The sequence below is a fragment of the Clarias gariepinus genome, chromosome 23 (assembly GCF_024256425.1).
Source record: "Clarias gariepinus isolate MV-2021 ecotype Netherlands chromosome 23, CGAR_prim_01v2, whole genome shotgun sequence".
Lineage (NCBI taxonomy): Eukaryota > Metazoa > Chordata > Actinopteri > Siluriformes > Clariidae > Clarias > Clarias gariepinus.
In genome coordinates this window covers 15,864,452-15,891,882 of record NC_071122.1, presented here as the reverse complement: position 1 = coordinate 15,891,882, position 27,431 = coordinate 15,864,452, and the positions used below count along the sequence as shown (strand labels likewise).

General features: G+C 37.5%; 1 protein-coding gene across 1 annotated transcript in view; it reads right to left on the bottom strand.

Annotated features, from left to right (window-relative positions):
• Positions 1-12,708: 12,708 nt before the first annotated feature.
• The window catches only part of foxj3 (forkhead box J3), a 110,997-nt gene continuing 96,274 nt past the window's right edge, over positions 12,709-27,431 (bottom strand). Inside the window, exons 8-12 of the mRNA XM_053483875.1 lie at positions 24,938-25,351; positions 24,078-24,179; positions 22,505-22,696; positions 18,367-18,468; positions 12,709-18,185 (exon numbers count right to left, since the gene is read on the bottom strand). Of these exons, the coding sequence (XP_053339850.1) occupies positions 18,073-18,185; positions 18,367-18,468; positions 22,505-22,696; positions 24,078-24,179; positions 24,938-25,351 (923 nt within the window). The 3' untranslated portion in view covers positions 12,709-18,072. The remainder of the gene's footprint in view (positions 18,186-18,366; positions 18,469-22,504; positions 22,697-24,077; positions 24,180-24,937; positions 25,352-27,431) is intronic.

The following is a 27,431-nucleotide window of genomic DNA, read 5'->3' as shown; positions in this document are numbered from 1 at the left end:
AATAGTATATTTCTTAAAATTAAAAAAGATTGTATTAATAGGATTACTACTTTATTGTTTTTAAGTAAAAAGCAAGGATGAATTTTTCATAATAAGTTATAGAAAGCCAGTTCTTATCCTAATTATATACTAGTAAAAGGTACTGCACTGAATTTTAAAATAATTATGATGGTTATCAAAAAAAAAAAAAAAAAAAAACACACTTGGTTATTGGACAAAACCTAATGTTTTAAAGAAAAGAAATACAATTTAAATACATCTTTTAATGTCTGACAGTGTTGACAAAAATCATGTAATGAACTGAAAAGGCTTAAAGAGAATCGTTACTTGTGCCGAGACAGGGATTCATCACTACGAGCCAAAGAGTAAACGGCAGAGTATGGAACAGAAACATCCTCATTCCACGCCCAGAAACGTTCAAAAGTCAACCATCAGGCAGAAAATTGATGCTTAGAGTTTTCTGTGATTCTCGAGGGCTAGTACTGGAACATTATCAGTGAGATGCGTATTAAAGAGTTAAGGCCTAAACTTCAGATTAAATGCAAAGAACTAACACTGTTTTTAAGGTGTTAAAGCATTCTCCCTATAGTCTTGATCTTACTCCATCTGAAGCAACTTGTGACTCACCCTTGTACATGTATTCATATATACGTACATAAATACAGTAATGTTAAAAGGTGAGACCTCTTACTTCTATGTGTTCTGTATAAAAACATACTAAAATTAAGACCCACTATGATCAAATAATTTTTTATCAAAGCAGAAATTTTATCAGTTTGCTGGTCTGGACCATTCAGATGTGTTTACACAATACCAAAAGGGAAAGACATAAGCAATAGTCTTAGAAAAGCAGTTATGAAAGGGATTGGTTATAAAACCATTTTCAAACAATTTCGAATTCAGCGTTCTACAGTGAGAAAGATAACTCACAAGTGGAAAGCATTCAAGACAGTTGCCCAGGACTGGACATCCCAGCACATTCATCCCAAGGTCGGATTGTGCAATGCTCAGTGTGAACTTTCCCATGCCTCTATGCGCATAAAACAACCACTCATTGTGCTTCCTGATTCCTTATATGGTAACACATATTATAGCCTGTATCCAGATAAGTATACATACAAACAGCTTGTGCCTGCTGCAACCCTTTTGTTTAACTGTAAAATGCTCATATGTTTCCTATCATCTGTCCATCTCCAGTTCTCTATATAAGGAGTGTTTTTTTTTTGGACGGCTTGTGACCCACTGTCAAGCACAATGAAGTGCTCCAAAATCTCCTGGTAGGCGGTTGCGTTGACCCTGGACTTAATGAAGCACAGTGGACCAACACAACAGATGACATGGCTCCCAAATAAACACAGACTGAAAACTTTACAATGGACTTCAAGCATCTTGCAGTGTGTGGTTCTCCATTGTTCCTTCAGATTTTAGGTACTTTTTTTTCCAAATGAGATGCAAAAGTTGCTCTCATCAGAAAAGAGGACGTTGGACCACTGAGCAACAGACTAATTCTTTTTTTTTTCTTTAGACGAGGTAAGACGCTTCTGATGTTGTTTGTCTTTCAGGAGCAGCATGACAAGAGGAATACGACATTTAAAGCCCATGTCCAGGATCCGTCTATGTGTGGTGGCTCTTGATGCACTGACTCCAGCCTCAGTCCACTCCTTGCAAAAGTCCCCAACAAAGTCCCCAACATTGAATAGTCTTTTCCTGACAATCATCCCCAGGCTGCGGTCATCCCTGCTGCTTGTGCACCTTTTTCTTCCACATAACTTTCTATTAATGTGTTTTGATACAGCACTTTGGGAACATCCAACTTCTTTTGCAATTACCTTTTGAGGCTTTCCCTCCTTATGGAGGATATCAATGATAATTTTGTGCACAACTGTCTGGTCAGCAGTCTTTCCCATGATTGTGCTTCCTACTGAACCAGACTGAGAGACCATTTAATGGCTCAGGAACCCTTTGCAGGTGTTTTTACTTAATTAGCTATTTAGAGTGGGACACTTTTTGTGGATTTGGCGTTGAGATTGTGGATTTGGGGTTTTCATGAGCTGTAGGCCATAATCATCTCAATTATAACAAATCATGACTTTAACCATTTTGCTTTGCATGTAATGAGTCTCTCATATATTAGTTCCATCTTTTAAGTTGCATTACTGAAATAAATGAGCTTTTGCACAATATTTAAATTTTTGGAGTTTAACCTGTATACAAATGCCCCAAAACCTCAATAAATTGAAGAATGTAAAGAAGAATGTAAGAAGAATGGGCCACAACTCCTCCACAATGATGTGACAGACTGATAAAGCCAGTCAGGAAACAATTACTACAAATTATTGCTGCTAAACATGGATCTACTATTAAGTAGATATCATAGGGGTACTTAATAGGGGGTGCAGATTTTTTGTTAAATAAATAATGGCATGGTAATGTTTGTCTGAGGTGGTATTTGCCTAATACTATGATCCAAGATGACTTGTGTTTTTATATATACAAAAAAAATTAAAAGGTGTTTTCTAGCTTTTAAACTAGACTGAACATGCATGGTCATGTGTGCATATTATACACAGACACAGCTCTGAAAAAAATTACCCAACTTACCATGCAAATTCTGCATGATCTTGGGTCATTTTGATGTGTTGTGATTTCATTTCCTTTAAATATACACTCTAAATAACAATAGTTGTATTTTTAGGAGAAATATTGTCAGCAGTTCACAAAAAATGAAACAAAACTGTTTATCTTACAAATACATGCACCTGTAAGTTAAAATATAAGAAACAGATCATTTTTCAGTGGGCTCTATTTTTCCCCCCAGAACTATACTGTACATACAGTACACAATATCCAGCCACTGCATACAGTCTCATTGTGCAAAATTCGAAAGATTATAACATTTCCTAATTGTTAATGTTTAAGATATCATAAAACGGCATAATCTGTTTGTTCTAACCAGTTTGCTCAAGCAAGGTCCATAAAGACATGGATGAGCGAGTTTAGTGTGAAAGAACTTGAATCCTGACCTCGACCCAATAGAACACCTTTGGGATGAATTTAAGCAGAGGCTGCGGGCCAGGCCTTCTCGTCCAACATCATTGTCTGACGTCACAAATGCACTTCTGGAAGAATGGTCAAAAAATCCCTTAAACACACTCCTAAACCTTGTAGAAAGCCTTCCTAAAAGAGTTGACAACGTTATAGCTGCAAAAGGTGAGCCAGCCCTATGGATTAAAAATTGGATGTTGCTTAAGTTCATATGCATGTGAGGGCAGGCAAGTGAATACTTTTGGCAATATAATTGGTGTGTGCATATCTATATTCATATCTATACACAATGTAGGTAATGTGTATGGGGAAAATAATTGAATAATTATTCAAATAAATAATGATTTATAGTTTTATATATTTATATTTTTATATATGCACACGTTCAACACATTTTTCATATCATCTTTAATAATAAAGGGGGGGATTGGATGCAATAAAGTGAAGCGGACTGAATGTGGACTGTTAGAGAGAGAGAGATCTTTGTGAATATGATGGCCACTGAACAAAGAGTTGTCTTAGTACAGCGCCTCACACAGCGCATATAACGCTTTAGTTCCTGTAAATAAATTAAGTCAGTTAAATAGGATGTGACACAAAACAAACAAATGCTCAGCCTAACTAAAACCAAGCCCTCAAATAAAACTAGAAAAATGAGTTCTGCTCGCAAATCCCAGACTCGGCGGTGCCTCAAGCACAAGCTGGTTTTTGTTTTCGTTAAAATAATTCCATTCCTAGCAGATTCGTTAAATTCAGAACTATACATATGCTCCGTGTTAAGTTGCACAGTTTTATCACGACTTGTTTTTTTTTTTTTTTTGTGGTGGGGGGATTGTTGGAAGTTATCGTTTCTAAGCCTCAGCTGTTGTTACAAAGAAGGGGGGGAAAGTTTTGTAAAAGGTAAAAACAGGACGCTTTTCAAATTAATATCTGAGAGCGTGGAGGAGCGCGCTAGCATTGCTGAGTGTCGCGGGAGCAGAGAGCAAGGTGTCCGCTTCTCAATCGCAGATACACGCTCAAGTGTTTCGAAAGCACGGTCCCGAATAACAACGCCAACAACGCGTCTCCCTTACCTTACACTTACCTGCTGTTTATGAGCGGAACTGCATTTTTTTTATTGTATTTTATTTATTTAGTTGTTTGTTTGTTTATTTTACTATGATTATTTTTTTGTTGTTGCTCTACCTGCTTCTCAGGCTGCTGAAAATGGCGGATGGAGAGCGGAGTCGCTGTGAGGCTGGAGCTCGGTCGAGTGGCCGGTGTGTAGAGAGTAAAACCCATGAACATGATGAGTGTGGGCCATGCGAGAGAGCAACATGCGGCTTGGTGAAACACAGACTACTGCCTTTATTCATTTCACATTACATTAACGAGCAAAAAAAAAATGTTGCCATGTGCCACTATCTCGGCTGATTTGGGTATCGTTCCCCAAAATATAACCAGACCTGTTGGATTAGTCTGTTAACGCATTTATATATTTATATATATATATATATATATATATATATATATATATATATATATACTGGGCATTCTGAGAAAAACAAATAGTGGAAAGTGCTGTCACTTAGTTTTGCTAACGCCAAAATCATTGCTCATGCTTCCAAACATGAAACACAATTTACCACTTTAATGTTCAGTAGCCTATTTATTCAATTGTAGCATTTTTTTTCTTTAAAGGCCAAGTTCAAAGAAATGTCTTTTCGCTATGATCATACATCAAAATGAGACCATATACTTTTCATCTAAAGATTTTTCCCTAAAATAATCTGATTCACAATAACATCAATATCTTTATGTAAACACTTAGAGTATAATTAATAATATGTAATAAATATCAGACACCTATGTCTAACTATGTCATTCGTATTACTGTTAACACCAATTCATTTGAAGTTGTTTCTGTGTCAGAGGTCACTAGATAGATAGATAGATAGATAGATAGATAGATAACTTTATCAATGCCAAAGGGAAGTTGTATTATTAGAGCAGCCAGTTCGTATATTATACAACAAGGTAACAACAAGCAGTTGTTGAGGAAAATGTAAAGTAAAAAAAAAGATTGAACAATTAGCAGTGCATTAATGAGGTAAAAATGGTGTCAAATAATACAATACTGTTTCTATGAACATGTTCATGGTGATTATATATACTGTATAGTATTTACATAAGGAACACCAGCAACCTGAACTAGGTTATAGAGAAAATAAACCAGCAAATATTAATGAAAGAAAGGATGAAATAAATGAAGGATGTGAATGACAGACTGTATATGAGCGTATTTATTGAATTCCGAAGAATTTTTTATTTATTTTTGGCATAAAATGAAAACTAAAAGACATTTAAATCACATGTCCCAATATTTTATTCACAATAGGACATAGAGCACATAAATGAAATTTACACTTTTATAAGGCATAAGGAATAAGGCAATTTTAAATCTGATGACTGCTATAGGTTTAATAGGTAAGATAGTTAATATAGGTAAGATAGTTGAGACAGGGTGTGTTTACCGTGGTGTAGCATCTCCTCTTATTTTCAAAACAAGATGATTTGAAAGTCTTTTAGTTTTGATTTTATTCAAATAAATGTTTCATAAAAGTCCAACTTTTATGAATTTTTGGTTGTAAAGTCTATTTGCCGTTGGCAGAAAAGACCGACAAGATGAAGAGCACTGGACAAATGCAAAAGTCATGCCAGATGTCTCACTTCATTTATTTAGAAATGCCAATTTATTTTGCAATTTTATGCAAAGCTTTTAAATACATCATTGGTATTGCTCATTTTATAATTATAACTGTCAAAAATGGACATAAACACTGATAACATTCAATAATTCATTGATTTTGACATAATTAGAAGCCAATTGTATAAATAGTAATAGTTAGGCTATCTAAATTGTCATTAGTGTTATCAGGAAGAGAAGTAACACCAATAATTTAGTTGGTGAATAATAAAAACAATTATTATTATTATTGCTATTAAAGAAATTCTAGGTGTAAAAGAAGAAATATTTTAGGGGATTTTGTACCCAAATTTTACCTGTGCTGTAGAATCACCCAAATAAACACAGTTGTCTCTCCTCCTGTAAGCTGTAGGGTGTTTTATTTTAAAACACCATGATTGGATTTATATTATTTTGCCATAAGTTTAGCCCAAAAAAATTCTAGTAAGCAAAAGATATTTGACATTTTCAAAATAATAGCTACATTTTAACTACTTTAAAAAATGAAAAATCATATTTAAAGGATTTTATCATTACATTTAACCTGATATTGTAATGGAAAAAAAGTAAAATGTTTTTATTTTGTGGTTAGAATATCATAACATAAAAATTAGGCATAATAATAATAACAATAACAACAACAACTAATAATAATAATAATAATAATTATTATTATTATTATTAGAAAAATTAATCAAAAGCCTAAGAAATTTCCAAGTTTTAGTAATTGATGGCAGCAGCTTCCCCTATAAAGATTTTGGTTTACAGGAATGTCATGTGTACATGCAAACAAAAAGAAAGCTTTCTTTCTCACATTACTATTTTGTGTTTGATGCTAAGTGCAGTTACAGGCCGCTGGAGGGCGCCATTGCTTGCAGTCCTGAATCCTTTTTGCGGCGCATATTATGCTTTTCATTTAAAGGATAATATGGAATTTTTATATAGTTTGATTTGACTTTAAATATCCTAAGAAAATACAGCACTTTAAAAAACTCTAAGCTTGAAGGCTGGATGTATGAATTAATAAGCATATATTTGGAACTTATTTTACATACAAGTTGCCTCTTTAAACATTTTAGAAGATAACATAAATTGATGTAATGCTTTGTAAAAGCTTCTGATTTACTACAATTGATCAGAGTTAATTTGAAGTGGACCTGTACCTGTACAGCAGCTTACCCTTCTAGGCAGTGTCTTTTTCCTTTGCATATCATGGGAAAATCCATACAATTCCAGAACACCTCAGAAAAAAATTGTGAACCTTTACAAATCTGTTTTTTTTTTTTTCCTTGGAAGCTTCCAAACTTCCAAATAACTGAAGGTGCAACAATTTTATGTATAAAGAGTTTTTTTTTAAGACAATGACACAGATTAACTTTCAAAGATGAGCAAACTTTGGTCTGAAATGTTTGACCGGACCTCAAGAGGGCAACAAAGGACCTGGTAAAATCTCATTCAGTGTACAGAGACATGCATATGCACAGTTTACTCCAAAAAGTTACTGTAACTGTACATACCCTTATATTTTGTTCAAGCACAATTTGCTTGTGCTGCAACACTTATGCTTTGTAGGTAAGAGTCTACCAACGTAGCACATCTTGAATGGACTATTGTTGTTTGAAATCAACACAGGGTCAAAAATATACAGTGTATATAAAGTCAGTGGTGCTAAAACTCCCAAAGGGTCATTTGTCAAGCTCAAGGCATCTCTACTTTTTTTTAGTGATCATGATAACTACAACTTGTATATTTCTTTGTGATAAAAGCTTTTTGTTTGATAGCACTAGTTAGATTGACAAACACACAGTACTGCAGAGAAAGTCCAAGGAGCTTAGTGCAGCTCTAAAAATGAAGTTGGCAGATACACAAAAGTCAGGAATGTCCCTTAAACATGCAGAGTCCAAGATCTGTTCAATCAATTGTAAAAAATTACACATATGCATAGCCTCTGCTGGGAGGAAATGATCAGGAAAACCCAGGAACTACCATGGTACAGGCTTGCCATGACCTGGAAGCTGCTGGAACACCATTAACACTGCTGACATTCAACCGACTTTTACATCACCATGGTCTGTAAGGCCGGTGTCCAACAGTGTTAATTTCATCAATGAAAATAATGACCAAAAATATTCGATCACAATCTATTTTTTGGCATGAAGACTAAAACGAAACAAAAAAGTAATCATTTAAAATGTTTTAGATTTTCCATCAACGGATAAAAACTGAACAGCAATGTGGATGACAGATGAATGGAAATCATTTTTTTTTTCCCTATCCAATAATAGAAAATAGATCAAATAATTTAGACAGAACAATGTGGATACAGCAGGATAACTTAATGCTTTTGTAGCCTCAAACCTATTGAAAAATTTTTGAGCACGCTGGCATCACCTGTCCCACTCTGTCTGCAGTACAGTCCCAACAACCTGGTACACCTGACTGTTGGGAACTTACTCATGTGGCCTGGCCAGGCACGGTCTAAAATAACCACATCCTGCTGTGAGCAACCATTAACCTCCTGGAGAAGTAGTAAGGATTGGTGCATTGAGGATTGGAAAGCAGGCAAAGGAGGGGCCTTAGTCAACTGATCCTTGGCAACCAAAATTGGCTTAAAAACATGGAACATGAACTCTCTAGTGAAAAAAGAAGCTAGAGCTAGTGAAGAGATACCAACTAAATATAGTCAGGCTTACCCCATTGCACAGCATGGCTTCTTGAACCAAACTCATGTTGCTTAGACATGGAAAAGGAATGTATGATGTACCTAAATGTACGGTCAGATCCATACATTTTGAAACAAAGATAAGTTTATTGGTCAGCTTATTGGCCCCTGTGCTCACCACACTGAATTTAAAATGTTCTCCATCTATGCTGTAAATATGCTGAGACAGCAACAGGCCTAAAAGACCATAGAAGACTACAAGAGCAAAACACAAAATCCTTTCCATAGTCAAAAAGAACCCTTTCACAACATCTAGCCAAGTCATTAACACTCTTGAGGAGGTAGGACAAAGTCTACATTCAAGAAAGAGTAAACACAGATGCTGCATGACAAGGTGCAAACCACTGGTACCACTCAAGAACAGCAAGCTCAGATTAGACTTTGCCAGATTCTTTGGAGTGATAAAACCAAAATTGACATCTACCAGAGTAAGGGGTAGAGAACTGTATAGAGGAAGAAAGGAATAGCTTTATATTGCAGATCAAGATAAATAATTGGGATATTTTTCAAGTCAGTCCAGTCTAGTCAGTCTAGTCTTCTTACTAGACTGAGGGCAGAAAGACCCACAAACAAACAGCAGGTGAAGGCAGCTGCAGTACAGTCTTGATTTCACTCATACTTTATGTGTTTCATTTCAACTTTAATGTCAACTTATCTTTGTTGCATAACAACAAAAGATTGTCAGGGACTGTTGTGGTCCCTAAAACTTAATCCCAAAACTCATTAGTGGACATGGGGTTAAGATTGGGTATGGGAGGAGTCCATGGAAAATTACTTTAGTTTAACCTTAAAGATATTTAGGGGAACTTTCAGGCAACCCAAAGGACTGATTACCTTATTCGGGGACAGAGTCAGGTGATGGAAGAAGTACAATGAAGTTCTCCTGAATCCTACTGACTCATTCAGTTGAAGAATTAAAATAAAAATTTTCCTAGGAATGTCTATGCCAGGATACTAGTAAAGGAAGCGCAAATTTTGGTTGAACCTCTCATTCAGGATGAGCAACGTGGATTTCATCCTGGCTGTGGAACACCTCAGATCATAGAGGGCTCATGTGAGCTAGGCCAACCAATCTATATGGACCATGTCTATGTACATGAGATTCTGCAGAGAGCGGTCTAGGAGCATGGGGTGTTGGGCCCATTACTGTCTATTAGGTCCCTGTATAACCAAAATGAAAGTCTGATTTGCATAACCAACATTAGGTCAGACCTGTGTGTGTTGGACTTCTGCCAGGGTTGCTCTTTGTCATAAAAACTGTTCAGAATTTTCATGGACATAATTTCTCGGCACAGACAGGGGTGAATGATTGCACCTTGCTCATTTGCAGATGATGTGGTCCTATTGGCTTTATCAAGTAGTGATCTCTAGCATGCTCTGGGGTGGTTTGTAGCTGAGTATCAAGCAGCTGGGACATTGTTTCCAGACAAAAAGGGTGGATTGTTGCTTTCAGGTTGGTGATGAGATACTTGACCCCTCTGCTTGAGGCAGTGTCTCTGGATCTTGTTCATTAGTAAAGATGAAGCTGTGAGAGGGAGAGATTGATAGATGGATCAATGCAGTCTGCAGACAATTTAAAACAAAAGGCGAAGACTTCAGCTTAGTAGTGGAGGTGGTTTAGGCATATTTGTGATGAATCCTGGAAACCTCTGTGTGGAGAGGCTTGGGGCATGTCCAACTTGGAAAAGACCAAGGACTACAATGAGAATATTATAGAGTATTTTGTCTGCCCTGGTTAGAGGCTGGGTATCCCAGTAGAGAAGCTGGAGGAAGTAACAGGAGATGGTCACTTGCTATGGTCATTTAATAAATTCAAATCTTAGCTAAACTAAATAGCAATATTCCATCTACTATCAGAATTTGGTCCATCTTAACATTCTTACTTATCTCACTGAGTTTATCTTAATGAGGATTGCTCATTAGGAATGTCGACTAGATAGAGATTTTGCACCTATGAAAATACCAAATTTTTTTATTATTATACATTTTTTCGCACAAAATTCTGTATTGTGTTTAAAATACACAATTGATTTACAATTTATATGCTGAAAAAATACTCGGCACATTCAAACACTCCCACTAGCATGTTTTTGGCAGGAAACGGCATGACCGCTGAGCAGCTCTCAGCAATTTCACGCAAATAAGAGCAAAAAAGTTTTATACTGGCTTTTACTGGTGCGATTTTAAAAATGTAAGCGTGCTGGGTGATTAAGCTCACAGAACTAGGAAAAGTCATGAAAGTGTTAAGTATTTTTTTTTTCCATTGCGGTCAAGTGACCGGTATTCGGCGCTTCTAGTGTTAACTCAAAACATTTGCAAAGGTTTCCTGAGCCTTTAAATGGTTCAAGTAGGCTACACAACCATGGGGTAAACTGCTGACTTGACTTGATCGTCCAGGTAACGATCATTGACAACCACCACATAAAAATGTACAACAGGGATAATTGCAGCCTTGAGAGGATTGTGAAACAAAACCCATTCAAGAGTTTGGTGGAGATTCACAAGGAGTGGACGGCAGCTGGAGTCAGTGCTTCAAGAGCCACCACGCATAGACATATGCAGAAGATGGGCTACAACTGTCACATTCCTTGTGTCAAGCAATTCTTTTTAACCAGAGACAACGTCAGGAGGACAGAGGACTGTTGCTCAGTGGGCCAAAGTCCTCTTTTTAGATAAAAGTAAATTTTGAAAGTTCCAGAGTCTGGAGGAAGAGAGCAGAGGAACAGAATCCAAGTTGCTTGAGGTCCAGTGTAAAGTTTGCAGTCAGTGGTGGTTTGGAGAGCCGTGCCATCTGCTGGTGTTGGTCCAGGTCCAAGGTCAGCGCAGCCATCTACCAGGAAGTTTTACAGCACTTTGTGCTTCCCTCTGCTGACCAGCTTTATGGAGATGCTGACTTCATTTTCCAGCAGGACTTGGCACCTGCCCACACCATTGGTCAGCAAACTTGCACAACTAAAACCCCTTAGAGAATCTATGGAGAATTGTAAAAAGAAATATGTGAGACACCAGACCTAACGACGCAGAAAAGCTTTAGGCTGCTATTAGAGCAACCTGGGCTTCCATAACACCTTAGCAGCGTCACAGAGTGATCACCTCCATGCAACGCTGCATTGCTGCAGTAATTCATGCAAAGGGAGACCTGAGACCCCAAGTATTATGTGCTGTACATGTTCATAATTTTCAGTAGTCCAGGATTTCTGTGTTAAATCCCTATTTATTAAAATAATTTATTTAAAAGTAGTTTAAAAGTTTTCTGAGATACTGAATTTTGGGCTTTCCTTAGCTGTAACCCATAATAATCAAAATAAAAAAAAAATGAACACTTAAAATATATTATTTTGTGTGTAATGGGTCTATATATACGAGTTTAACTTTTTGAAATAAATTACTAAAATAAATCAACTTTTTGATTCTTATTTATTGAAGCCCTCACGAATTATATACAGTATGTGACACTGAATTCTCACACCCAATCAAAACGCAGAGGCAGATTTGCTGAAAAAAGATGAGAAACGCATAACAAACCAAAATGTGCTAAAAGTATGCTAACGAAAAACAAAATCTTGATCTTAAAAAGATCAAGATTTTTCAGTACTTGATACACAGTATATTAGTCATTATTTGATATAAGAAGCACTAATTAATAATAGAGTTGATATATTGTCTCTAACGCAACTATATTATTATAACTATATAATATTACATGTACAGTAATGCGAGTTTTACACCTGCCTCCTTGCTGAAAAAATAAGTCGTTATTTTTAAACTATGTAAGAATACAATTAGGTAATCTTATAAACTTTATACTTTGTATAATTTTATAAACTTTTACTTTTTAATGTATGTTATAAACATTCATACTTCAGAATCAGATTCACTGTTGCTGGTACTTACAGACAAAAGTTACCAAAACTTCTAAGCTACTTTTTAATGCACTCTCTTAAAATGCAATTTCACATTTAGTGGAACTGTTCAGATTCACATTCAGATGAACAGTTTGAGCCAGAACATATCGATTTGTATAATTTTTATAAGCAAGACATTAACCAAAGTGATGTCACCAAAAATGATGTAAGAGACAAGATTTCCGAGAGTTCATTTGAATGGTCTGTAAATGAAAATTTGTTTTCAGCTTTAATACACTGCAACGACTCAAAATTTGCATTAGAGAAACCAGCAGTACATGTAACATGAAATAACCTTCACATGTAAACAATTCCACAGTGAAGTTAACATATTTTATTTCTTTAAATTCCATTCATGCATATCTGGGGGGCAGAGGGTTGTACTGACAATCCTAATGACACTTTACATGGAGTTATGTTACAGCACTAAACCGATACAAGGAGTAGCTGTGTCATTTTGTTGGACAGCAAAAGTAATAAACCGTGCAATAACGAAGGAAAAAAGGAAGGAAAAAAAATACGAGAAATGACAGACGAAACAAACAGAAAACAAAGATTAAAATACATAAACATTAACACAATGTTCAACCATAGTACAGGTAAAAGGTAGTGTCACACAAAAAGCCAACGCACATATATACAATATAGATATATACATATTGTATCACCCTTGGATTGGACAATAACAAAATACTCTGTATGCTTCTCGATTTTTCTTTTGAAGGCGAACCCCCGAGCCCTTGCCTCAACACCCCTCCCCCCCACCCCTCCCCCCCAGAAAAAAAAGGACAATTGAAAAGACATATATTTACAACAAGCACAACACCACACCAACAATTAATAAAATAGGCCTCAAATACCATATGTTGTTGGCAGTTTTCTCCCTTAAGTGTAACTACGCTTCTCGTTCAGTCCCCGTTTATATAATAATCTCTCTGGCAGGTGCATTTCCACTTAAAATGATTTTTTTTTTTTTTTACACAACTTTCACACAACACTCGCATAAAAAGGGAGCAACTATTTCATAAGTACTACTACATTAGTTGTATTCATACACCCCATCGGCTTGGCTCTCAGGCTTTCCTTTCACTTCAATTTCCTCGCTGCCTTTAAAAATGTAGCTTTAAGTCTTTAAGCCATAAATTATAACCATGTCTATGATTTTTTTTTTTCATATACAGCATCACAGTACCTATAGCATTGTTCCAAACAGTCTGTTTAACGGGCAGCATATCAGGACAATATACCCAAAACGTGGTGCCGAATGAAAACGGTTTGAGGGCAAAAGGTCTACATCGGATGTCCACTCACAGCATAACATGAACGATGGCTGCAGTTGTGCTTTCAAAATCTGATTATTTTTCAAAGTGCACAAAAGACGAGTCAGCGGTTAAAAGCACTTTCTAGGCTTCATAAAAATGGGGCCACAGAAAAGGGGGGAACGGTTACAAAACGTAGCAGAAGGTAAAAAAACAAACAAACAAACAAAAACAAGGTCGGCAAGATGAGCTGTGACGAGAAAAACAATTAAACATGGACAGTGGACACTGTTTTAAACATTGAGGAAAAAAATGCAGGTACTCTGATAGCACAAACTGTAATGACAAATGCACAGTGAATGGTTCTGGATAATCCATTTTTAAAGACAAGTAAATATAAATGTATTTAATATGGTTTTGCAAAATAACGTTACAAAACAAGGTGACATCGACTAGTATGAACTTGGTGTTAACTAAAGCCGCTTTCATATCGAAAACCTCTCAGATAACCAGCAGGTTCAAGTTATACAGCTTACAGACAGTATTTTAACCAGAATGCACATTTCACTGCCTTAAAAATCCTGTTACACAGAATTTAAAAACAAACAAACAAACAAACAAAAATCTATGGATTTAATAAAATTATTAAATATACATGTATATCTTGAGCTTGCTTACTGTCTGCAACTTCTTTCTACTAACGCACATCCTCAGAATCTGCTGGTGGTTCACCTAAGTGATGCATGCTGGACTGTACTATCATTCATTTGGCAATCCATGACTCCTTGTTTTAAAATTTAAATTTTTCCTCTCCTTTTTTTTTTTTGACTGGCTTCTCCTTCTGTTGCTGCTTCACAATGTAGATGTTTTACTAAAAAAAAAAAAGTATTAGCTGTCCATATATTAAGCTATCTTAATAATTACCAAAAAAATATACTTGCTTTGGGTCCAAGTATAAACCCTTGACTGACTAATTGGCATAATATTCCCACATAAAAGTGCATAAGTCAAATGATCATCAGTATGTAAGCAAATACACATTATGAGGTCTTTAAAAAAAAAAAAAAAAAGAAAGAAAGAAATAAGAGAGTATATGTTGGGACAGTGTGTGGTCTCTACTGTGGCATCCTCAGATGCAGTGTTTAATCAGCCTTATTCATACATAAAAGCACAGAAGCTAACGGGTGTGAAAATATTTCAGCTCAGTACGGTACTGGGCATCATGCAGGGCGGGTGGGGGACTTTTGTAAATTTTTGGTGAATAAAGAATGCAGAGCATTTGTGGGCCTTGAATACCACTTTGTTTTATACAAATACATTCATATATATGTGTGTGTGTGTGTGTAAAAAGACAGGGTTTCTTAAGTCGTTCCATCACTACAACTAAGTGTAAGTGGAATAAAAGCAACAATTATCTGCAGATCCTGTAATACTAAAATACAAAACATGATTGTCTATAGATCATAACCACGATATCGTCAACATATCAAATACTAATGTGTAATCATACACTCATTCATATTAATGAATTTAATAAAGGCTAAAAAAAACTGTTAGCTTGGACGGGGTCAAATTCATAGAGCAGTGGTGTTGGAGCTTGGGAAAGGGGAACTCAAATGGATAGGTGGCACATCGATCCCACTAATCCACTACCGACATCAATGATATCCGTGATGCTTTTGTCACAAATCACTTTTCATGACTGCTCGATAGACAGTAGAGTTAATAAGCAAAGTGCTTGCTATTTATACCGACAACCCAGATCTATTTTACCCTATTAATCAATTTTCCCCCCTCACCTTCAACATTGTGCTCACTGGTAAAAATGATCATACTCAATAGGCCTTAGAGGTGGAACGGTACACCTATCCGTACTGTACTGTTCAGTACAGCATGTTCGGTTTGTTTGCGCCTCATGGTCCGACTGAATTTTGTACCAGTTGGAAAAGACAGATGAACAAGTTCATTAAAAGCATAGTCGAGCGTTACGTACGCTGAGCAGAATTTTGTAATTTCCAACATCTGTGTGTTTGACAGACAAAGTGGGAATATGGATTTCAGGTTTTGTTAGCAATTGGCTAGACATCTAATTGAGATGTGCAACCTCACAGGGCCTCAGCGGGTGTGCTGTGGTGTCTGACACCAGGATTTTGGCAGTGGATACTGTGAGCGCTGAGGGTTCTGATGCCTCCAGAATTGTTTGTCCGGGGCATTTTACGGGTGCGCAATCGGACTGTGATCTGGGGAATTTGGACGCTGCTGGGTTGGTGACCTTCGGCTCTTTGTGTAGTCAGTTCTTTCCGAAAAAAAATAAAATAATCTGTATATTGATTAAAGCTAATACTTGAATATACAGTATGATTCTTTTAATTTTTATACGATCTATCTCTGTTTTTCCTGACACTGTGTGGAGCCATGTTCATTTGATGCCACTTCGTTAACAGAGTTGAGAATAATAATAAAAGGTGATCTGTGTTGCGCTGGTATTCTGGTGGACATACTTACAACAGATATTGATTGCCCCTAAAAAAAAAAAAAAAAAGCAGTGTTCACGGACTTATGTATTGTACAAAAGTAGCAAATAATGTTAAAAATGTCATTTAAATGTCCCTTATTTAAAGGAACATTTGTGTGTGTGCCTTTTTGTGCCTTTCCTATGTATTCAGAAAACTGGTTGGACGAACTGATTATATTAATTATTTATGTTTATTTGGTCACTTCTGTACAGAAAACATAATGGACCGTGACTTCAAACTCGAGAACCGAACCATGCCGTTTGCGTACCGTTATACCCCTAACGGCCCTAATTAACGACAGTGACATTAACCTGACAGTTGCTCATGGCAAAACTGCAATACTTTAAAATTATTCAGTTAGAAAGATAGCTCTTAGAGTATTTTAGATTTTCCTCCTGTCCCCTCCTATCTACAGTATGGACTAAGTCAATATTCATCATTCATTCAGAGACTTTTTTAAGTAAGGGCCCCAAAATTGCTTCGTCATGTATAGCAGTTAAATATAGAAGGCCATGTCTTCCCCCGAAACAGCTCTGCAATGTCATCTTTCTAAGCTACAATATACCTCCCAACATTCTCGCTCCAAAACCATTACAAGTACTCTGCATAAGTCCTTGTTGGAGCAGCGAAACAGCAAGGTGACCGTGTAAATGTATAAAACCTAGAGGACTAGCATGCGTCACTAAGCAAATGTCGTGACATGACTTCCACCCCTTTGTTGTAGGCAGCATGTGTCTCTGCTTTATTTGGTGATTTTAAAGTATTTGTGCCTTTTTTTTCCTCCCAGAGCAACCTTTTCTCCTGAAAAAAATACACGAAATCTGGAGTAGGCCTTAAACACGACCAGCCAGAGCTGCACAGTCTCAACAGGAAATGGCAAGAATCCAACAAGGAAAACCAACTGTACATGCAGATATGAACATGATGGTGGAAGAGAAATTAACAGGGGGGGTTTAAAAAGTGAGGTCGGAATCAATGTCAGTTCAAGATGCACCATTTCACACTGTTAGAAAAATGAAATAAATCAGTAACAGGAGTATGATACATCACAGACAACAAAGATACACAACTACAAATACTGCAGGTAATGGCGTCAACTTTACATACATCGTATGAGCTATACCAATCAAAAAAAAAAAAAAAAAAAAAAAAAACGACAATGCATAATCATTCGCTAGCACAGAAAACTGATTCGGATGTTTGGATGTTTTTTGATGTTACGGTAAAGGCTCATGTGATATGTGAAGCACCGAATTACACAGAGACCTAGAGAAACAGCGGCGCTATGCAGACAAAGTGAGCTGAGAACCTTTCTGTCTGAAGTGGCCTGCATTTTCAAAGGTGATACCACATCACGAATGAGAGCCGAAAGGCAGTGAAGGCCTTCACCAGGAGACATCACACAAAATAACTTAAAAAAAAACAAACAAACATCTCACACACGTAAGATTTAGGGGAAGGGAAGAGCTTGTCCTAATAGCTGACTTGCGGAAAAGGGAGCTGGAAAACTGAATAGAGTTTGTGGCGCCACAGAGAACGGGATAAGGCGGGGGGAAAGGAGAGCGGGGGCTTTACATTTAACATGAACATGAGCTTTGTCCTTTGGACAAGTACAAAATCAATCACTTAAACATTTGTAGGTAAACGTGATTGTCTTCAAAGTAACTTTTTGTTTGTTTTTCATTTCCTAAAACATCAGGACAACAAGAGTCTCTTTCAGCTCATATCAATGACACCTGCACTTTTTTTTTTTGAAGCGCCCTGTTCCAAACTGCTTCCCGCCTTGGGGCATGCAGATATCTTGGGACTAGCACCCCTCTATCTCGCACACATACACACTCTTTTTCTTCTTCCAAGCGACTTATTTTGCCTGCACGTCCCTTCTCGTACAGGGACAGCGCTAGACAATAGAGTCCCAATCAAAGTCGTCTTGGATGTCGTCAGCAGGCATGCGGCGCATCGGGAAGTTTCCGGTAGGCATCATGTGCTGCTGATTCATCTGTGCATGATGGCCTAGAGATTATACAAACTCACATGAGCCTCGTGATACACAACATGCAACCTATGTCAGGCAATATTATTGACACTACATTTGTTTTTTACACCAGCACAAACTGTATCCTAGGCATTATAAACTTTACTAAGGTTTGTTTCAAGAGAAAATGATTGTATAAGTCAGTGAAGAGTCACTAACCCGTCATGGTGTTGCCTGTACTGTTCATGGGGGGCATGTGGGGATAGCCTGGAGGACCCATCATGGAGGTCATGCTCTGTCTTGTGTCCATGTACATATTTCCTGGAAAATAGAAATGGATATAATCAACCTACAAAGAGAATCGGAAATGTCCTGCAACATGGGTACAATTTCAGCCCTTACTAGGCTTTGATAGGACACAGAGTCATAAAATCTTACTTACTTGTCTCTAAGTGCCATGATAACCGGCCTGTCTTTATATACAAATATATATATTTTAATTCATACCATTCTTTAGGAATATCATCCAAATTAGTACAACACGGATAGAGCTGCACAGAAAAAAGCAAATAAAAACTTTTATTTTATTTAGGAAAAAGTATTCATCAAGTATTTTGAGAGTATTTTAAAAAATATCTCTTCATTACTTCTATCTGCATGTCTTTCCCACACTTGTCTTTGTCGCAGTTTTGATAAATTTAAAATGTTTAAAATAAACCTATATTTAAATTAAGTATGCTAACCCTAGCTAAAACGATTAAGGAACAAATGTCTCTGGAGAGCTTCTTTAAAAAAAAGAAAAGATCCAAAGATGAGATCGAAAAAAAAGACTTCAAGACAGACAATATTTTAAAGAAATTAAAACGTAAATACTTAAATTACAGGTTTATCCTGCCAGGTGATTCGCATGCCTTAAGCCTGCTTTGTATAGTTTGTGGTCACTGTCTTTCCAATGAAGCCTTAAAAAAATGTTTTGCGTATAGAGTATAACTGTATAGAGTTAATATAATCCATATTAAAAGACAAGCTTTTGGGGGGGTTTCAAAGAAAAAAAAACAAAAAAAAAAACATGAACACAAAGGAATGAAGCGTTTATTGAAGGCCATCACATCAACAACTGTGACTGCACTAACAACATCATGCTTAAGTGATAAGTCTTAGTGCTGCACTGATCCTGCCTGCTGCTAAAGACAATTAGTTGTGAACTTTCAGTAAAGGCAGCAGTCTAAAAACGTAGCACAGGTTCCTCCTCCTTCTCTTATAAACTAAAGTTATATGGCTTTCTACAGGTAGATCGCTGGCCAGAGTTTGTCGTATGAGAGCTGCTCCAGAAATTTCTTTCAGAAAAAAAGGAACTGCTGAATGGGTAACAAAATTCGCCGACATATTCTACCCACTCACTGACCTTATTCTGTCATGTCCGGGGAAAATGACGACTGTATTCAAGTTTGCAGATAAAGCGGCTACATTTAAAGCCAAACTTGGCTCACAGCAAGGGAACACAGGGATATTTGTCGTTTCAAACATTAGCAGGGATTTTGGAGGAGACTAAGCCTTGGTCTTCCATTTTTCAGCTAGTGCACAATCAATAATCTTTGCTTTTAAAACAGTTTGAGTGTTACGTCCCAGCCACAAAAGAGTGATGAACTGGAAAGGAATGGATCGAGCAAATGAGGCTGACACCTTGATAGTAGGCTTGAGACAACTTTAACTCTGGATTAAAATTCAAGGCGGAATATCCTGAGATCACTACGAAAGCAATAAAAACCCTGCTTCCATTTCGAGCTTTGTGAAGTAGACTTTTCTTTTCTTCAGTGGCAGCGAGCAAATAAAAAGTTTCGAGTAGGCTGGACATAAGGAATACACTATTCTCCCATGTCATTGTATATTGTATTTATAACTAGTCCTTGGTGCTTAAAAGGTTGAAGACCACTACTCTAGAGAAACGTTAAGCTTCATGTGATTCACTTTATTGCAAACAACCTATTGCATGGAGCCACTGATGTATTGTAATGTAAAGTGCTACTATAGTATACAGACCTCCACTGTTTTCACTGTAAAATGTGCTAGATAATGCAGCTTTATCAGACAATTTTCTATTATAACAATTAAAGTTTTTTTTTTTTTTTTTTCTTGGCAGCTTTATCTTACTAATTTAGATAATATTGCTTAATAACTGAGAAATTTAGGCACCGCAGGACAAATTATAGTTGTATACATATACAAGCTAAGTAACTTCACTGTAAATGTAATGAATCAGTCTGTCTCATTAAATTAGTCTTCTTAATCAGTTTCATAAAATATCCCACATGTACTGTATGTTAAGAAATAAAATATCTAACCTTTAAATAAGTTTAATTCATCAAAACCTAAACATTAGGTGAGAAGATTAATACTGAATGACTTGATTTCAGAAGGTTTAGTTCTGCGTTTGCACTGAAAATCACCAAAACAAAGCAATAAAGGTGGTGTATAATACAGTGAATAAACCATCATTCTAATTGTACATGGGAAAAGACAAAGAAGATTTTGTGTGCGTTTTTGTGTCTCTGTCTGTGTGTTTGTGTCTCTGTCTATGTGTGTGAGAAAGAAAAAGAGAGAGAGAGAGAGAGAGAGAGAGAGAGAGAAGGAATGTGTGCATGTTCTTTTGTTTACGCAAGGGAAGGAGAGCATGCATGTGTGGATGCACACTCTGCACTAGAGCTCACACGTCTGTGCATTTGCACTGAACTTATAAAAAATTAATTGGCATGAGCCAAGTGAGATGCATGGCCACATCCCCTGGTAAATGAAACAAGGAGAACAATAGGGAACTGAAACATGGCAAGGATTTTAACAGACTAGCACATGGAGAACAGCAAGCACTAGAAACTATAAAATTATTTCCATAACTATGAGTAAAAAGTGCAGTAAAGATTTGTAAACATTTTACAGCTTCAAATTCCTCAGCACAGTAAAACCTTAAGAGAAATAATAACAAGCGCTAGCTATCTTTGCTTGCCACTTGTAAACCTTAAACTGATTTAGTTCGGCACAAGGGTGAGAACTATGCAGCTTGGAGCTTTGAAACATCTGTGTGAATGAGAGCCGATGCAGCCTTTGAAGGAGTGAAGTGTTTGGCGCTGATGAATGACGATGCCTTTAACCTTTAGTGCATTAGTGTAATGCGGTTTGTTTTTCTTTTGTGTTTATGTGCATTTTGTATGTTGATCCATTCATGAATTTACTTTCTGAAGAAGTTGTTTGCTTCATAAATCACAGAAGTTGACAGCATCTGTTTCGCTTACCGTTAAAGGTGAAAGTAAAACATAAATGGAAGGGAAAAAAAGACAAAATGTGCTATGCTACTCATTAGCATTAGCAGTTTTATGCCATTGAAAGATTTGAGCATTTCTATCTCAGATTAGAGAAGTGTATGCCTCCTCTTTTCAATCAGATCAGAAATGGCAATCAGCCCGAGAGTGTGAGAAGCGTTTCTCTCTCTTCTTCAGCCCATAATTTTTGCCTGTAGGATCCAGTGAGACCGAGCAAAAGACGGGTAAAGACTTTTTGATGGCTTGCTTTATTGGTGTGTCTTACTGGTTAGAGTGAAATTACTTAAATACTGGTGCCCCTCCTATCTGCATAAACATGGTACCTACTGTGATTATGCTGCAGTTCCATTTATGAATAAAAAAAAAAGTCCCTGAGTCTGAGATCATCAAAACCCAAGGGCAACTTTCCGGCAATAAATCTAAAGCCCCGTACAAGTACAGGGTCTAAATTTGAATCCTGGCAGAGACTTCAAGATAGCAAAACCGGTTGCGCTCTCTTGGTGGGAGGGATGGAGAACGCTCTGTTCCCTTAATGACAGTAAACAATCGTGGTCCTTGGAAAAGAAAAGATAACACTTTCCTGATGGTGTTTTCCTCTTCCCTGTGCATAAGCAGCAGTTAACAAAGTGGACCTCATGGAGATATAAAAGGAGAACGTCAGCCTTCACACTCCCTGATTTACAGCAGACATGTGATGGAGGAGATTGATAGTTAAGGAGAAGGTGTGCGGGGAAAACCCCTTTTGGGTCTAGAGAGCTACAGTACTGTACAGTATGTCCCCTGAATAATGTGGTCAACATCTACCTATACATTTTACCTTATGATATTGTATTACTATAATTTACATTATATAATAATATAAAAGTTTATTTAATCGTACCTTCATTAAATTATGGGCATTAATAAAGTTTTTTTTTTTGGAGATTGTATAAGAGATAACGCATTTATGGTTTAAGAAACAAACATTTTTTAACTGGAATCCACACAAAACTGTAAATATGAATCACATGGTCTTAGCTGAAGATTATAGAGTCAGTAAATACCTGTATTTATGTGCTGGCTGGGTTTGGTGGGATGCATGGTGCCATGACACACGGGTGGCTGCACTGCCCCTTGTGACTGAATGACTCCAGTGCGGGCAAAAAACTGGTTGATGGACGAACAGAGGTCCACAATCTGAGTCGGCTCCAGAGACCAGTTATTCAGCTCGGCCTGCCTCATGCTCTCTCTCAATCCTACAGGGCCAATACGAGAGCAAAGCATCAATGCATGCTTCACTGCCTGCTAAACAATTTAATTAAGCTCTGTAGTACAGCAATCACCAAAACCCCTGTTTTTATTCTAATTCTACTACTAAAAACAACTTGCGCCGTCATGTGTACAAAGACAAGGCTACAAAGTTGTTAAAGGTGACTTTTACCCTTATTAAAAATAATCCACTTCATAAGTGACCTTTTTATGTGACATATAATTAAACTCTTTGGTAGAACTAAATAAACCCTTTGACCCACAAAACACAACAGAGTATTAAAACTTTTGAAAAACGTTTCATTTTTATCAAAGAGCAAACCCTGCAAACTTTTAACTGGGCACGGTAAGTATCAGCCTTTATGATGTGCATATTAGGGACCTCAGAGAAGATAAGATACTTTTTACTGATATAAAATAAGCACTAAGCACGACCAATTACAGACTCAACAGACCAAAGATTTTAAAGAGATAATTTAAAAAAAAAATTTAAGAATCAAAAGAAGCTTTGAAAGAACCACAGACTGCAATTCAGCGAGTCCCAACCTTGCCTTTTGGAGGATAATATTTTGCTAAGTATGCACAATGCCAGACATATTCAGAGATGGAGACCTGTTCTTCATCTAACAGGCAGACCTTTCAAGGACTCCAAGTTGTAGCAGCAAAACTACCTACCAACACTTTATTATACAGTACTGTGCAAAGTCTTCAGCCCTCACATCTTCATATTTTTTTTTGCAGTCTTAAGGAATAGATCAAGGTTTTTTTGGTTAATTTTAACTATTTACGGTATCTGATCAGTTTGGGAAGAATGTGGTATGTTGTATGCACGTCCTTATCTTCTCCATACTTTCATCTTCCAACAATTCTAGCACAAATGAACCTTATTGTCACCTATTCCAGATTTTTTTTCTCTCCACTTTTTTTTAAACCTACCCTATAGTGTTCTTGACATAGCTAATTGTTGTGAAAGTAAAAAAAAAAGTGACCTGCTGCCTTTTTTTTTTGGCTTAATGCACTTGCATTGACTTGCATGGTCGTCTTCGGACCTCATATTAAGAATTCCCTTATGTGCAAATTCGACTTGGAATCAACTCCAGACATTTTAGCTCCTTATTCAGTCATAAAATAAAAAGAGGAAGAACGAGGCAAAACTGGCCATTAAACAGTTAATCAGCAAACTAATTTTGAGCCTTTGAGTTAAAGAATGGCTGCAATTCAAAAACTGTTCATGCAATATCATAATTAAACATTTTTATTTAAAGCTATGCAAGTATAAAGCAACTACAAGTCAAAGCAACTATATGCTTAACACTAGTTGTTCTTTTGTTACAGGTATACAATACATTTGGGAATTAATAACAGCACCTTGAAAAGGTGAAAGGTCCACATCCGCCCAGTTGTAGCTGCTGGCAATGCGACAACTTTCCTTCAGTGCATCCAGATTAGGATACCAGTCACTTGGCAGACCTGCAGAGAAACGCAAAAAGCAGTTAGCATGTGGCTTTTCTGCCTTACAAACTGACTGGATATAGTTGTGTGTCATATTCAGGGTTTATTTCTGACTTTTGCCTTCAAAGAAACTGACTTCCAAGACTCCAACTAAGATCCGACCCAGTGTAAGAATCTATCCAATGACGGGAATCTCCAAAAACATGTTAGTAAGTCCCTCTGGATAAGAGAGTCTGCCAAATGCCTAAATGTAAATGTAAACTCAAACCTTCCCAACTGAAAACCCAGAACATAATTTTTTTCTTAATTCATCTAATGATGAAAATGAATATGATGCAACCTGTTTCTGCTCCATCCTTTTATTAAAGTATTAATTAATTCCCAGGCAAAAATGCATGGGTTAGTATTTGCATAGACACTTTAAAAGAAACAAGTACAAGTTCATTAATCTCACCATTAGGGGGAGCCACACACACTGAGTCAACTGTTTAACAATTACTAGATTGGAGTCAATTGTGTAGAATCCGTTTTGTATTTATAAAAGCAAAAAAAAAAAAAAAAGAAAAATCTAAGGCGGATTAATTGACTTTCTTAAGATGATTAAATTAACAAGCGACATAAAAAAAAGACATAATAAATTAGTCTGCTAATGCTATTAAGCAGAGAAATAACGTGGAAAGCAAAAGAAACTGCTGCCAGAGATGGTCACTGTGGGTGTATTGAGGAAAAAAAATAGACCAGGAGAATGAAGCAGACAGAGGCAACAGCAGTCTTACCAGTGCTGCAGGGCATCTGCTGCTGGGCTGGATGGGGCTGGTGAGAGAGATTCTGGTGCTGTTGGGGCTGCTGTGTGTGCTGGGAGTGTTGACTGTGTTGAGAGTGCTGGGTGTGTTGAGTGTGTTGAGTGTGTGCCTGGTGCTGGGTGTGCGCCGAGTGTGGGTGCTGGCCATGTTGGGCGTGGGGGTGTGGCCCATGCTGAGAGAGGTGCTGTGTGTGGGGAGAGCTGTGGGCAGAGTGGGACGGGTGCGACAGGGGCACCTGTGCACCGCTGTTGGAGATACTGTTGGGGTGCGAGTTGGTGATGCTGTTCTGACTGGTGTGTGGGTGGGTGCTGATGGCGCTGCTCGGGGAGTGCTGGTAGGAGCAAGAGGTGTGGCTCTGCTGGGAAGACTCCGATGGTATCATCAGACCTGCAGCAAGGCATGACAATCACACACGTCTTTAACATGTGACCATCAGAGCAGAACATGGATTAAAGAACTATTCTAAACTCGGGTTTATTAAAAGTTAGGTGTATGGGTGACAACTACAATCTAAAATCAGAATTCTATCTCTGGTAGTATAAAAAAAAAGGAAAAACTTTACTTTAAACACCTGCAGGATAGTTGGTGAAATCGGTTTATAAATGTTTAAAATATCTGACAAACTTCAAAAACTTTTATCAAAACAATTCATCAGAAACATTGATCAGCCATTACGTCAAAACCACCTAGGTTTTGGGTTCCCCTTGTGCCACCAGTGCTGTGTTGTGGTTTTGGGTTTGATCGTTTTTTTTTTTGTCTCTCAGATCCCACAGGTGATCAATCAGACTGTGATCTGAAGTGTTTGGAGGCGTCAGCCTTGTGCTCTTTGCCTGCTTGGCCCTGTGTGTGCCAGTCTATGGTGTACTAGACATTCTGGTGCCTTTCTATCGTGGCCAGCATTGACTTTTTTTTCAGTAATTTGTCCAACATTGGCTTTTCTGTGAGGGGACCAGATGCTACAGCCTTTGGTCCTCATGGGCATGGGTGAGCCTTTGGTGTCACCAGCTGGCAGGTGTATAGCTTGTTATCAAGGTTTTTCATTTTACCTGTCAGTATTTGTAATGTTAGGGCTGATCAGTGAATGTTCCCATCATTTTATCCATCTCTAAAAATAGTGAGCAAAACATAAAAAAGCAGTTCTGCTTCCTTACTCATCCCTTACTGGTATAACATCTAAAACTAGACCTTGGTTCTAACAAACACAAAAGTCACACTTCTAGGGGGGAACCCCCCCTAAAAAAAAAACACAAATTGCTGCAAAAATATAAAACCTACAAACACTATAGAATTCAGGAAATGGGTTTTTACTAAAATATGTTTTGAATAAACATTGTGCGGCAAAGAGCTGTTATTAGATTCGTAGAATAAACATACTTCATGATCAGGTTACCGTTTTTTTTGTTGTTTTTTTTGCCCCCTCAGGACAGGGAAACGTGATGAAATGATTCCCTGTGTTAACCACACATGCCACAATAAAGACTGGGTTTAAAAAAAAAAAAAAAGAAAACACGAGTTTTTTTTAGACAGCAATTCATTTGAACTGTATTGTTGTTGCACATCCTCAAGTTAATCGTCCTGCCTCAAATGAACGGAATAACAATCCCCTGCCTCGTGGTACAAGGCAGCTCAGGCAAGGCCCACATGTGTGTACACATTAAGAATATTCTTAAGGTGAATACTGGCTCATAAAACCAAGCTCACTTTTAGCCCTATAAGAGAGCAGTGTGAATAATTCCCTGTCTCCGTGCAAACTGGGAGGCAGTGACTCAGCTCATTGGTAGCCCCTGGTCTCTGGCTCCATCTCGTCAGGCTTCTCTTTGACACCGCAATTGTGTTCGATTCCAGAGAGGCGTTAATGGCGCGCCAGTGCCTGCACACCCAGCAGCACTGAGGGGAGAGCATGTGCCCGCCTGCCTTTAAGAGGCCCCTGTCCATCACAGCACTGGCACACTAAACCTATTTCAGTGAAGTGCTTTTAAAGCAGGCTCCAGGGCCGGCGCCTCCACAATCGCCAGAGAACACTCATCAGCCGGGTGACAGAGGTGCATCTCTTATCGTTAGAGAAAGCCTATTGTCCAAGTGGGGGAGAGTACAGAAAGCAATTAGCCAGCATTCCCTTTGAATAATAATGCGAGCTCATTACCTATTACCAAAGCCAGTGAATTAGCTCATGTCTCTGGCATCAGGGCGTGAAATCCTCTCACCAGCTTATTTGCGTGTTTTAATTGCCTGGGCTTGTCTGACTAACAGATTTAGCTTTTATGCATGCAAAAAAAGTACAAACTTTTCAACTAATAAAACATAAATGATAGATTAAAGGAGGGGCACTCTTGGAATCTATTAACTAGGAACACATTTGATTTGGGTAAGTAGGTTGTGAGGAAGACCCGGATGACTACCTGAGTGCTTTCATTAATAATGCAACCAGATTACAAACAAAAGGTTTGAACTTCTGAAAGAGTGTTAG